The 14430-nt window shown below is 43.8% G+C and overlaps 1 protein-coding gene and 1 long non-coding RNA gene across 3 annotated transcripts; one reads left to right on the forward strand and one right to left on the reverse strand.

Moving 5' to 3' along the window:
- Positions 1–4175: 4175 nt before the first annotated feature.
- On the reverse strand, positions 4176–4923 carry LOC133914432 (uncharacterized). The gene is made up of 2 exons (XR_009909247.1): positions 4711–4923; positions 4176–4610 (listed from the first exon to the last, which is right to left on the reverse strand). It is a non-coding gene; the product is annotated as an uncharacterized LOC133914432 (long non-coding RNA).
- Positions 4924–11803: 6880 nt separating this feature from the next.
- Positions 11804–13977, forward strand: LOC133916625 (3-ketoacyl-CoA synthase 6-like). Of its 2 annotated transcripts, XM_062360377.1 has the most exons (3): positions 11804–12674; positions 12829–13650; positions 13796–13977. In XM_062360377.1, exons 1-2 carry the CDS (start codon positions 11964–11966, stop codon positions 13600–13602), a joined length of 1485 nt encoding a protein of 494 aa, XP_062216361.1. In that variant the 5' UTR covers positions 11804–11963; the 3' UTR covers positions 13603–13650; positions 13796–13977. The 2 variants fall into 2 exon arrangements, with proteins under 2 accessions (XP_062216361.1, XP_062216360.1); XM_062360376.1 differs by having other exon boundaries at positions 12829–13977.
- The last annotated feature ends 453 nt before the right edge of the window (positions 13978–14430 follow it).

The raw sequence follows: 14430 nt of genomic DNA on the forward strand, positions 1-14430 counted from the left end.
GGCATTCAACTTCCTACAAAGAAAAATACAACTGCCTAACTGAACAATTCATGTGGCATTCTACAATGGCTGCTGACTGAAGGCAAAACTCAATTCTTGCAAACTAGGAAAGAATGCTCTAACCTCTAAGCTATGATTACAGCAGCAAGAACCAGCTGACCATGGCTTCAATGATCAGTTAATCAACAACAGTTGAATCAGGATCCTTCTACAAACAGAGACCACATCAGTATAAGTGTTAAGTATGAACCACACACTACAAAAATAATAAGCTCACAGCTTATGTTGAATTAGGATCCTCCTACAAACAGAGACCACATCAGCACAAGTGTTAAGTATGAACCACACACCAAAAAATAATAAGCTCATAGCTTATGTTTAACAATACCATAATTTTATCCATGACACTATATTAGCTTGACAAAGCAAATAGATACGGTAATTAATTGCCAGTAAGCAAGAAATAGCTACATGGGTCAATACGCTAGTGTACTCTCAAATGGGGTAAAATTATACATCAAACAAGTACTAAACTTTTCAAAACAAATGAGCGATTATCTACGGCAACAACTTCATTTCGATATATGCATGTAACACATCAATGTCAACTTGGCTACATTTTATCCTTTACCTCTGAATAAGTTGTGTTCCTTGATCCCTTGTCCGAAACGTGACAATACTTTTGATTTTTTTACCTGCCTGTATTAGTAAATATAAATAAGTTTTAGAGTAAATTTCACAAAACTACACTACAATTGTCAAACCTATCACAAAACTATATTTTTCCCCTCCTATTTCATAAAATCACACTTACTTTGCATCACTTTATCATAAAACTATACTTCTTTTAGTTTAACTACCATAAAACTATATTTCCCCCCCCCCCTCCTATTTCATAAAACCGCACTTACTTTGCATTATTTTCACAAAACTACACTTGTGTTACTATGAACAGATCTGACAAGATGGGCCCACGTGTCATACTTACAGGTTTCAACCCTCACCGTTTGCTGGCACGATCGACTATGTCATATCACGATTGCTTACTAAGTTAGCAGATCCTACGTGGTCTTTGAGCTTCTTCTCTTGGAAGCTACCGATCTAGCACGAGTTGAATTCCTGGACGCAAAAAATTGGCTCTGGTGGTTGACATGACACCATTTAGCCGCTCAAATGGTACCAAGTATGATGCATAGACCCATTTTGTTAGATCTGTTTATAGTAACATAAGTGTAGTTTTGTGATAAAGTGATACAAAGTAAGTGTGGTTTTGTAAAATAGGAGGGAAAAAAATATAGTTTTGTGATAGTTTTGACGATCGTAGTGTAGTTTTGCGAAATTTGCTCTAAGTTTTAATGTTCTTTGTTTCACCTCTACGGTAAGCGAATCAAATAAATTTACCTATATACCGGAGGGGGACTAGATCATTGAAGGACCCCGGACTACCATCATCATCTACCAGAGGATCAGATGGGATATTGTAGCCTTCAATCGAGCTGCCCGAGCAGGGGAGGGGAAACTGCTACATTGTTGTTTATTGCCACGACGCCACGCACCTATGCCGCTTAGCGCCCAAAAGCGCCGCCGAGCTCCCAGAGCCCCAGACGTGCCGTCAAGGCTGAGCACCCGGATGAATCGTTGTTCGCTTGCGCTGCCGGACTTTCGTTGCTGCTCGCCACGAACTCCAGATCTGGTAGCTATCAATCGTGAATTGTCTGCGGTCCGTTGGCGTGGGGTGGGCAGATCAGGGACTCAGGGTCACGGGTGGGAGCCTAGGGTTAGCGCAGGGTGGGCGGGTTAGGCCATCAGGGACTCAGGGTCATGGGTGGTTGGGCCGATGGAGTCTGACCGGGGCACTAGGCAGGATTTGGCAATCGATCCATGTATTTTCGGGTTCAGTGGCCCCACGAGTGAAAAACTAGATTCAGACTCGAACCTAATTCGAGTCAAGGCTCGACCCCATGGCCCCGCGAAACTGTTTTTCCATTCAAACTTGGTCTCGTTGGGTCTAAAATCCGCGAGGACCTGACCTGATAGTCCCTCGAGACTGTTTTTCCATCCAAATTTGACTCCAACAGATTAAAAACCTGTGGAGACCTGATCTGATGGAGCAAACTGCCATTCTTAAAACAGTTAGTTGGACAGTTGGGTCTAACCGCGGCAACCGCATCTAGCTGACGCGTGCTAGTCGATATTAATAGCATCATTTTCTGCTTCAAAAGGGACATCGTGAGACTGGATTGAATTAGTTAGTATACATGTATGCGATACCACATGGACTAGAACCATATATTCTATTTCCATAAGCTGTGCTTTACTGTTTTAGCTGCAGCCTGCAGTGCGTGCTCATCTTGCTAGCGGAAGCATGGCTATCAAAGTTGAAGGCATCATTTTCCTTGCACGTACGGAGGACGATGGTACTCCAGATTAATCGAGCTAGCCAAACAGCCCCAGCGATCGTACATCTAGGCTTGAATATGTCGTTATTTCATCATACAATCTAACTTTTATGATTAAAATTATGATCGCAATTAGTATATGATTATATTTTTATAATTAAAGATATAATTATACGTTATGCAACTGTAACAGCTCTAACTAATATACATATAGTTATAATAAAAAACTAAAACACCTATATATATAAGTCATTCTCTTTTTCTAGAATTTGTTTTTCGATTTAAGGATTTTTCTATGTCCTCAATGGCCCATGCTGTTCATGTCTAATTTTTATATGATTAAAAAACCATTCATCTTATCTATTTTTAATTGAAAAATGATTTTTCTCTAAATATTCTTTACTTTTTTGCTGTTGTATTAAATTATGCATGATGTAATCTGTATCTTGCTTGATTATAATTTTTAACTGGAAAAAAATTGTGATCTCAGTGGCCTGGCCTTTTGGGCTCTTACGAGTTGTATATTGATAAATGGGTGATAATAGTTAGTTAGTAGTCTGCATCTTTTGGACATTTGCTTAATATAAAATGACTGTTTGTAAATAGGCTCGGTTTGGCTATCTGCAAATTTGCTTCTGGTAAATCAGTTTTAGGGTTTCCCAAACGTAGAGCAGGTTCTAGTTTATGTGCCGCATACCTTACGTCACATGCCTAGATGAATCTAGACATTAAATGTGAGTATATTGCTCATGTCTTTTTTAAACAATTTCACTTAAGATTCCTTCATTTGAAACAAGTTTCTTGGATGAGCCTAGCTGATCGGTAAATAAACTCAACTATTTATCTAGCCCTAGATGGAAAGGAAAATCTCTCGTACAAAACATTCTTTTCAGAATTCTCTCGTACAAAAACTAACTGAGGTTGCACCGTACACTACAACCTAGAAACATCAACATGAAAGCGAAACTACATACAGAGTATTACGTATGTACTACAGGTACACTTGCACACACACACATATATATATACACACTGTTTATCTATTATGCGCCAAGGCGTAACGTAGTTTACCTCTGCGCACATCATCAGTTATGATTCCAAAAATAATATAATTACGATCACAAGATAGGTCAATTAATACAAATATATATAGTCGTAACTTGGTATCTCCTCTAATCGTAATTATGTACTTTTTATTATGTGATCGTAACTTTTTCACATTTGTGTATACCCCCAGTTGTGATCTAAAAGCAGTATAATTATAATCCACAATATATGTCAGTTATTATAAATAAATATGATCGTAACTCGGTATCTAATCTAGTCGTAATTATATATTTTTTGTCATACGATCGTAACTCAACTATCTGTACCGTTGTAACTGATTAAAAAAATTAGATCAGATTTTACAGTTCTTTTTTCTACAATACCTCGACGTGACATGAGCTTGAAAGAGGTTAAGAATCCGTTTTCTTTTTATAAGAGCTAAATACGAATCAATTATTTTTTTGGCTTTTTGACCTATATTGTAGGATGGATCTCGAAAGATAGGAAAGATCTTCCTCCAAGTCGAACATACGACTTTCATCGAATTCGGCTTTCCACATAATTCTATAGGGATCTATGATATTGAGTATGGAATTATGTTTACCCACTTTAAATTGAGTATTTATTTTCCTCCTTTTCCTGTTCGGATAAGAAAATCTGTATTTTACATATCCATATGATCGAGATGAAAAACGAAGTGATTCGAATCATTGCTATTTGACTCGGATCTGTTCCGAAAAAGTCGATGTATTCGAATTGTTTGTTGGCATGCAGTGTTAGCTTTCCACCTCTAGATCTACCGATCCACCAACCGAACGTACACCCCAATTTTTAAAGAAATGCTACGAGCACGCAAGACAAGAACCCCTGCATGCATGCCTACGTATATGCTAAGACTGCAGGACGCCATAGCTAACCGCAGCCAAGACTCAACTAATCAGGCAGCAATTTGCTGCCACCCGCGGCTTAGTTTAGTCGAGGTGACAGTGAAAACTGAAGAATCTAGGCATCGTCGAAGTTTTCTTCAGATCAGCTCGCCTTCCAGCGACCAAACTCACCAACGCCCAACCATACACGGTCCAAGTTGCAATTTATAGCAGGATATGCCAGAGGATTCGCCGGCAAATGCTCAACCCAGCTTGGTTCCTGCCTTTCTTTCTAGTCCTGCAAGAATGCAAGTTCTTTTTTTTTTTTTTTTTGAGGAAGAATAACTCAAGTTAGGTTACCCTAGCGTGCATAAGAAAAATGAATGGAGTACACGTACGGTTGAGTTTGTTGAACCATTGGGTGATATAAATGGCAGCGGATGGATGGATAAGCTTCATGAGTGTAAGCAAAGCTTTGACCTTGTCCAATGAATTCACTCCATGTGGGGGACTTTGACTCCTGTAGAATACGGAAGTCAAGCCTTCTATTTCCTTACCTTTCTAGAAACAAGTCAAGCTGATTCACTTGTTGTGTTATCAAGTTGAAGTCGGTGTACGAGCGAGCGCTTTGCTCGACGGTAGAAGCTCCAGTTGTGAGCCGAACCAACGCACGTTCGAGCTCTGCTCGAGGCGTGCGTTTCGTACTGGGGATTTATTCCTCAAAATCTGCAGGTGTTCGATGATTAAAATAATTTCCGAGCCCTCCAGTCCGGCGTAGCGCTACAGAAAGGATTACGACGTGCTTGTCGTCTTCGGGATTCTCGGTAGTCTCGGTGATCTCCAGAAGGACGCCTCCTCCTCCAAAGCTGTGTAGGGGTAGGTCTGGGTGTGTGTGCGCGTAGGGTGGGTGGGTGGGTGGGTGTGTGAGTGAGTGTGCGTGCGCACATGTAGTCAGTGTACCACCTTCCCAGTAGGGGGAGTGAAAATCAAAAAAAAAAAAAAAAAAAAAAAGTTGAAGTCGGTGTACTTTTTGGTCAGTCACATCGCCGTCTTGCTAGTATGGCCACTGCATGCTTTGTACTGAGCAGTGATGAATTCGCGTTCAGAAATCACAAGAATAGTATTCAACCGAAATTGCTTGAGCTTGACGAATGATATTGATATTTGATACTTTGTATAGAACCAGTAACCATGCACGAACGTACAATTTGTTACACGCATGTAGATATACTTCACATCCAAACATTGCATGAAAGTCACGTGTTTAAAAATAAAACAATATGTATAAAATTTATTTAGCTTCATAACACGTGTATTGTATTCACGAAGAAAGAATTACGTAATACAATACGCTATCTTAACGAAGAAAGAATTAATGTATTGTATTCATGAGGAAAAACTTAGGTAAAGAAAATAAATAAACGGTATAATAGTCTTGAAAAAAAAATAGCCCAACTAATTTCTCATTCCGAACGATGCACGTGTTTAACAAATTCTCGTACAACTTTAGGGATATTGCCTTTTGATTCATTCCCATATATTTCAGCAGGTCAACTAAAAACTTCTTTCTTAAGTCATGCATATCCTGTAAGCGCATTATATTTTATTATAATTGTCAAAAAAAATGCATAACCGGATGCCTAATTGCTTAATGTAAACGAAAAGAACCTTTGAGAACACTCACAATGCAAATATTCAATTGTTCATATTAGAGTAAGGAAAGCAGCTGAATAAATACAACCGAATTAAAAATTTTCAGATATGCTACAAATATGAGTATGGACTAACAAACTTTACCTGGTACAAAAGGATGTCAGAAGCCATTAGAACAGGATGAGTCAAAAGCACCACTCCGACATTTTCATCACCCTAATAACATACAGAAAAAATATTCACAATGCAATCCCATTTCTGAAATCTAAAAAGTTCTATACCATAATATAAAGGACTGGAGGGATTTTGCATGCATGAAATATGAGTTCACCTGATCACAAAAGTTATGGAATTAATGCTTCAGTAAGATAGTAGTGCCTGAACTAAACCTATAACAAGAATTGTATTTTATATCGTGGAAAGGCATCAAAACTGTTGTATGATGATAAATCAGAACTTCATCATTTGGTGGCACTTAAGCAATATTGCAGATCAAACAGATTTCACAATGGAAAATCATCACACACACATACACCATATACTAAACTCAACGATGGAATACAATGAAAGAAGAATATTTTCCGTATATGTGATTAAATGATGCATCAAACGTGAAAGCTATACCCTAGGATTGATCTCCATCAAATTCAGTATTACTCTGTGCACACTGCGTTCAGTTTTTTCTTTCTTTTTTTATATGTGTAATGGCCACGTGCACCTGTTAAGTACAAAGGCTGGAACATTATTTCATCTCAAAATAAAGCGTCCTTCGTCTAAAAAATGACTACTCAATCAAGAAATGCTATCACTGGAAGGGATATATCACATGGCAGTGGCCCACAAGCACAAGAATAAGCACGTTCATAAAGTGGAGTAATATTTTTACTTTATCCCATTTCTCAGTAGGATATTCACTAAGGAATGGATATTGGTGCAGAGAATTTCGAACTGCAAGATATAGTTTGTATCATCCATGATAGGTAAAAAAATGAACTGTGGTGTTGGTTCCACACAATGAAAATGGTAATAGTTCTGCAAAATGCAAAGAGTCAAAGTCTGAGTTGTTCATGCCTGCTGATTACGGAAGGAGACAAAACCATAACCTTTGGAGCGTCCAGTTTTGTTGTCCCACATGACTCGAGTATCACTGATCATAAATGATACAAATGAAGAACTGAAAGGCTACAGCCAAACAAAAACTGGTAGAAGCTAAGAGAGGAGGCATAATATCCTAAATCTCTCATTTTGAATTTCTAAGCAAAAGAAAGAGATACATTTGATATAGCGAATTGTAAAACCTTGAATAACATGTCATAATCTTAACTCTTCAATTTGATATTAGAGCATATATTACATCATGATTTCTATGTGAAACAAAATGATGCATGGGCAGTAACCATGAACCAATATAAAAAAAGAGATACACATAATTTAATAATTCAATTCCGTCTCGTCTGATCTTTTATTGGTTTTGTTTTTTCTCTCGTGCCCTTCTCGCAAGGAAAGAAAGGAGAAGAGCTTCCCTTCTCGGCAGTCACCCCATGGTAACAAAAATTGCACAAGATGTAGGTCAGCCAGCATCCGAAAATCCTGGATCCGGTGGTCGTATGGTGAGATGGATTGTGCCTGAGCCCGCCCTTGGGCATCTTCTGCTACTGCGATGCAGCGCACTTGCATGCCCTACTGTGGCATTCCTACAAATAGAAAGCGTACAACCCAAAGAAATTAGGCTAAGAAACATAATTAGTAGAGCTATCAACCAAGAAAGCTAGGGTTTTAGCTCCCCATTTTACTTACCTTTGGAAGCAGAGCTCGAGGCGCTAGGGGCGGGTGGTGTTGGCTCGGACGTGGAGTGCGTGGAAAAATTGGGACGGGTCGCGGATACGGGAGGGGCAACTGTAGAGGAGGACGCGCGTGTAGTAGGGGCTGCCGCCGGAGCTCCCATCGCCGCAGAAGAGGGCTCACGCGGGCGGGAGGTGGACAGAGGCCGAGGGGGGTGCGAGCGACTGCAAGAGGGTGGGGAGAGGAAGGTGTTAGGTTAGGGCTTTGGGGTGGTTGAGGGGGGAGGGGAAGGAAGCATGCTTACCTGTGAGCTCGACGAGGGTGGAGACGGAGAGGGCGACAGCAGTGGTGCTCAGGAGGACGAGGACGACGGCGAGGGGGAGGAGGTTCCGGTGTGGCGGCGGCATGGTGGCGATGGCGATGGATTTGGGGATTTTGGATGGGGAGAGCGCTGCAACGAGGGCCGATGGCGATAGATCTGGGGAGGGGTAGTGGACGGGTAGAAAATTGAAGGTGAGATTAGATAGACGAAGGAGGGCCAAACGCAGCTGATGAGCGTGAAAACACGACGTGGACAGGTGGGCCACCGTTCATGCAGGCTGTTGGATGGAAATTGTGCAATAGATCCAACGCTATCAAATTGAACTAGATAGATAATTGTTAGGTGAGAAATAATTTTGAAAAAACTCGTACTTTATAGTATAGACTAGTGCAGCACATAGGAAGCGCCCTAAGTCCCAACCACATGCTTCTTGTGTAGCAGATATTTGAGCCTTTCAGGGTTAAGTGTTTGTCTGCAATTCATAACCATTTCGCTACGGGAGATCGACAGAGGAGAGGAGGCATGCTATTTTCTTTCAGGTAACAGACAACGTCTAGCGAGTATGCGTGTCGAAATCGTTTTGAATAAACAGTTACCATTAATATGTTGAGAGCTGCATGCTGAAACAACCAGGTTTGGTTTACACACACTGTTGTGGCAGATGATATTCAGAAGCAGTGCTAACAATCAGGTGAGGTGCTGAGGTGGTCCAGATGAGGAGGTGGTTCACCTCACGGCGAGTAGAGACTAGACGTCAACCAAACAGGATAGCGCCTGCGTGCCGCATAAATGGCGAAGAAGAAGACAGAATGCTGTTAGATCATCCTAAACGATTCGTGTCGGATTCAGAATTTTTTATAAAAGGATTTTCGTTCTTTCAACACTCTAACGATTTTTTTATGGTTTTTATTACGAAGAGATACTCAAAGTCATTCACTTCAGGAGATTATCTCATTTTCTTTCACGAATTCCTTCGAATGGAAGCTGTTGGAGATGAGAAAAAATAAATGGAATGAGAATGAGGAGTTGAATTGAAAAGGAATGAAATGAAAGGAATATGATTGACGATGATCTTAACTTGTTACTCTACTTGCAAAAGAAGGGGATTAGAAAGAGAAAAAAAAAAAGGAGACTGGGATATATGTTTCATCATGATTTGGCCATTTCCGATCATGTAAAAAGCCTGAGCTGTTGACAACGCTATCAGTTTCGGCACGCGGCACGCCCAAGCAGCGCCGGTTACAGCTGGGTTCGGTGTACTCTGAAGTCTGAAGGCTAAGCCATGGCCAAATTACTGTTCATACAGCCTGGTAATTAACCAAGGCATCACAGTGCGTATAGACAGCAAGCAGGACAACTTTATCTGGTCCAGTGCATTTGATTCGATCATTGCAGACTCCTACGTTAATGCTTGTACTGGACCGGACCGGACCACATCTCCGAGAAACTGGGAGCTGCTATCCTCTTTATCCTTCACCACTTGCACTTCCACAATCTTTTAATTTGGATTAAGTCATTGCATATGTGATATGTGAAACAGCTTTAGTCCAGACTTGTGTCCTGAAAAGAAGACTTTTTGTCGAGATTTTAACTCCTTTCTGAGCTCAGATGCTACTTGCAGTTAACTCCAGTCTTCAGATCATTACCTTTCTGAAGCCACATACTTACACAACAAATAGGAGTACTATATCAGGGTACCATTTCCAAATCTGCAGGCACCTCTAGTTCTAGCCATCCAAAGATGACTAACCAGCTGGAGCAGCTTACTGGTGTCAAAGGTTTTGTTCAAACGGAGCATGCAATGCATCATGCTGCAGAAGATCGGATCGAGCCCGAGTCGTCAAACATTCAAGGTTGCAGCCTTGCAGGTGCATTGTGATGATGACATATGTGAGTGCTGCAGTGAGTGTATCTACTCCCTCCCACTTGCCACTTTTAACTAAAAGAGTTTTCTTAAAATACTTGACATTTCACTCATCATAATGTATTTTTTACCACTCGTTTCTATTTTACTCTTATCAATTCATACTTCACCTCGTTATTTGTGTAACTCAATACTAATCATAAAAAAAATATTTTGGTTATAAAATATTTTACCAATGATTACCTAAATCTCCTTAATTTGTCAAAAGTGTCAAGTATAATTTTTCTATACTAGTCCACGTGGGGGAAAAATGCTGCTTCTAGAAATAAAACCAAATCAAGTATTTCTTTCGCTTCAGAACCGAAGCAGGTGAATGGCATCTCATGATTTCTCAATCCTCTAATTTCTCCAAATGAGGGAAAAATTCAGGCAGGAATTGTTCAGTTCTTGCCAGAGCATTTTGCGAAAATTGGTAGGAGGATTAGTCATTTTTCTTGTTTTATGATACGCAGTGCCTTGTTACATCAGCAGGGCTTTAATTGTGCAAATAGGAAGTACCAGCAATGAAGTAATTTTGCACATGTAGCAGTCCTGAAGCTGTTGCCGTTGTATAACTCGAACTCGGTGGCCTTAGAAGCAAGGTAGCCAAATCAGACCAACCATTACATATGTCTTTGTACACCCACAAGAAAGTTACCTACATCTCTGTCAAAAGATGCCAAGGAGCAGGAGTCTCGTCAGTTCCTTCAATGCTCCGTGCTCGGACCTCTCTAGAAGATGTGAGTAAATTTCACAGCACGGTAGTACAATGCAGTAAAGGAGACAACGGATATTCAGCTCGACTGAGCTGCTGAAGAAAAGGGACTGGTAGATAAACGAAATTGTTTTTTTTCTATGAACTTGTGTTTGATTACTTGTTTTATCGCTGAATTGCGCAGACATCAGATCCAACACGGGGTTAGCAGCAATGCGTTGGAATTATATACTGTATTCATCCATAGCTTGGTTAACGAGCATGATCCTTATCAGGTTCAGATGCAATCATGGATATATCTGAGCAATGGTCACTGTTCTCAGTCTCGTGTCCCGCCCTCCTTTCCCAAAACTGCTGAAGCTCGGCCAGTCTCTGCAGCTGACACTAGCATAGCATGGCCTGGCAATTAGACGCAAGCAAACACTGTAAACAAAATGTTCCGTCTCCGTGGAGCTTTGACGTTTCAGTTTTACAGAATGCAGTACCAAACCTTGCCGAACGCTGTCTTACCAGTAGGCGCAGCTCTGAACGTGGAGCGGCATTCAATCGTCGCTGAACATCGGCGTTATTAACCGCCAGTACAAGTGGAGCTGTTTTCCCGAAACTGCTCACCAACGATCGAGCGTCGCGAGCAGAAAATGAGAAGAGCCACCGTGTGCGTGCGCGCGCGCAACTGCGCAAGCTAGCAAGGAACGGGGCAAGCCGGCAGGGGCGGATCACGATCCTCTGACACCGTGACTTAGCCGTCTAATCTATGATCGGTGTTCAAGATTGTATTTCGACTTCACTTGAGTTTAACGTTTTCTGGTTAACTATATAATATTTTTCAATTTTGTAACGAGTTCAACATTTTCTGATTAGTTATGCAACATGTTCCAATTTATTATGCAATAGTTTCCGATTTAAAGTGAAGTCGCGATGACTTAAGGGGGTGAAATCAGGTGATTGTGATCCGACAGGAGCAGGCGCCCCCAGGCCCCAGTGTGCAACGCCTATCTCCTCCGGTTGGTGGCGGGTAGCAGGCTCATTTAAACTACCCATCTGCCCCCGATTTAGTTACGGGAAGTCGGGGGCCCCCTCCCGGTTCCCCTACTATATTAAGACTCACCCCGGCACCACCTCCACCGCATCCAACCCCAACAAACACAACGCATTGCGCCCAGCTCTTCCACTGTACGCACGGCTCGCGGTTGCGCTTGCGCTTGCGCGCAGGGAAAACGCTGCGGAGAGTAGAGCCGCGAGGCAAGCTTTGTGAGCGGAGGGTGGGCAGGCAAACATGCCGAGCGGCGGCGTGTTCTCGGGGTCGGTGAATCTCAAGTACGTGAAGCAGGGGTACCAGCTCCTGGTCAACCACTTCCTGACTCTGCTTCTGGTGCCAGTGATGGCCGCCACGGCGCTGGAGCTAGCGCGGCTGGGGCCAGGGGAGCTGCTCTCGCTGTGGCGGTCGCTGGAGCTCGACCTGGTGCACATCCTCTGCTCCGCCTTCCTCGTCGTCTTCGTCGGCACCGTCTACGTCATGTCGCGCCCCAGGCCCGTGTACCTGGTGGACTACGCGTGCTACAAGCCGCCCGCCAGCTGCCGCGTGCCCTTCGCCACCTTCATGGAGCACACGCGCCTCATCAGCGACGACGAGAAGAGCGTGCGCTTCCAGACCAGGATCCTCGAGCGCTCCGGGCTCGGCGAGGACACGTGCCTCCCGCCGGCCAACCACTACATCCCACCCAACCCCAGCATGGAGGCCTCGCGCGCCGAGGCGCAGCTCGTCATCTTCTCCGCCATCGACGACCTCGTCCGCCGCACGGGGGTCAAGCCCAAGGACATCGACATCCTCGTCGTCAACTGCAGTCTCTTCTCCCCGACGCCATCGCTATCCGCCATGATCATCAACAAGTACAAGCTCCGCAGCAACATCCGCAGCTTCAACCTCTCCGGGATGGGATGCAGCGCTGGGCTCATCTCCATCGACCTCGCGCGCGACACGCTCCAGGTAATTACCGAATTTAAGTAACTCATTTCCAGTAGAGTAATTCACCGTGAGCTGATCTTGATCTAGCGAGCTATTCTTGATCTAGCCGCTTGTTCTTTAATATTAAGTCCGGACTTGGAGTAGAACTAAACTAAATTAATCGATTAATTATCAGGTGCACCCGAACTCGAACGCTCTGGTGGTGTCGACGGAGATCATCACGCCCAACTTCTACCAGGGGAGCCGGCGCGACATGCTTCTGCCCAACTGCCTTTTCCGGATGGGCGCCGCGGCGATCCTGCTGTCGAACCGGCGGCGCGAGGCGCGGCGTGCCAAGTACCGGCTGGTGCACGTGGTGAGGACGCACAAGGGCGCGGACGACCGCGCGTACCGGTGCGTGTACCAGGAAGAGGACGAGCAGGGGTACTCGGGCATCTCGCTGTCCAAGGAGCTGATGGCCATCGCTGGCGACGCGCTCAAGTCGAACATCACGACCATGGGCCCTCTGGTGCTGCCCATGTCGGAGCAGCTGCTCTTCTTCTTCCGGCTGGTCGGGCGCAAGCTCATCAACAAGCGCTGGAAGCCCTACATCCCGGACTTCAAGCTGGCGTTCGAGCACTTCTGCATCCACGCCGGCGGGCGCGCCGTGATCGACGAGCTGCAGAAGAACCTGCAGCTGTCTGCGCGGCACGTGGAGGCGTCCCGCATGACGCTGCACCGGTTCGGTAACACGTCGAGCAGCTCGCTCTGGTACGAGCTCGCCTACATAGAGGCCAAGGGCCGCATGCGCCGCGGCGACCGCGTCTGGCAGATCGGCTTCGGCAGCGGGTTCAAGTGCAACAGCGCCGTCTGGAAGTGCCTCCGCAGCATTAAGACGCCCACCAACGGGCCCTGGGACGACTGCGTCGACCGCTACCCCGTCGAAATCCCCGAGGTCGTCAAGCTGTGACCGACGAGCGAGCTCGTTCGATCGTCGCCGCGCCGCCGTACAGTACCAGTACGTCCCGCGAAGCATTTCGCTTAAAAATTGGAGCTTTGTGCTGTTTTTTGTTCTTTCTTTCCTTTTCTCTTCTCTTCCTTTTTCCGCTATTAAAAAGCGTAAACATCTATACTTGATCACGGGATATCCGGATGTGTCACAGGAGGAATGATCATTCACAGGGAGATTCATTAGTTATTTGCTGGATGTGGCACGGTTGTCAAATTGTCCTATGTTAGGTGATTCGTATTGGGATGTGAAGGAATCGAGTGTTTGTAAATTGTATAATCAATGTTGTAACTGGTGAAAGGGATACATGTATTCTCTGATAGTTATTGGAGCCAATCATCTCTGCTTGTTAGTTTCCTCCCAATTGCATTCAGGGATAGCTTATTGTCTGAGATTGACTGAGATCAAGTGATGCATTGGAGTATCGTTCAGATCACAATTGGAGTTGGTACTGGGATTTGATTAACACTTGCTAGCTGCTGGCATATATATACTTAGCAATTGTTTAAGCGCAAAGACGAGCTACTCATGACCTATAAACAATGCGCTCACTAGGACCACATGCACGCTGATTAAGTCGATTCGCAGTTCAACTTGTGAGAGCTCGCTGATAATTCTTCCTCTATCTCTTCTCTAGTTTTGGAAGATCAGGACATTTCTGATGCTGAAGCTCATCACTTGTAATGTTAAGTTTTTAACTCATGCTCGCATTTTAAACGAGAAGATTAACAACTTGAAATCATTACTGATACCGACTTGGACATACCTGCACGTGTCTCTCCTATGAGC

The sequence above is a fragment of the Phragmites australis genome, chromosome 4 (assembly GCF_958298935.1).
Source record: "Phragmites australis chromosome 4, lpPhrAust1.1, whole genome shotgun sequence".
NCBI classification, from domain to species: domain Eukaryota; kingdom Viridiplantae; phylum Streptophyta; class Magnoliopsida; order Poales; family Poaceae; genus Phragmites; species Phragmites australis.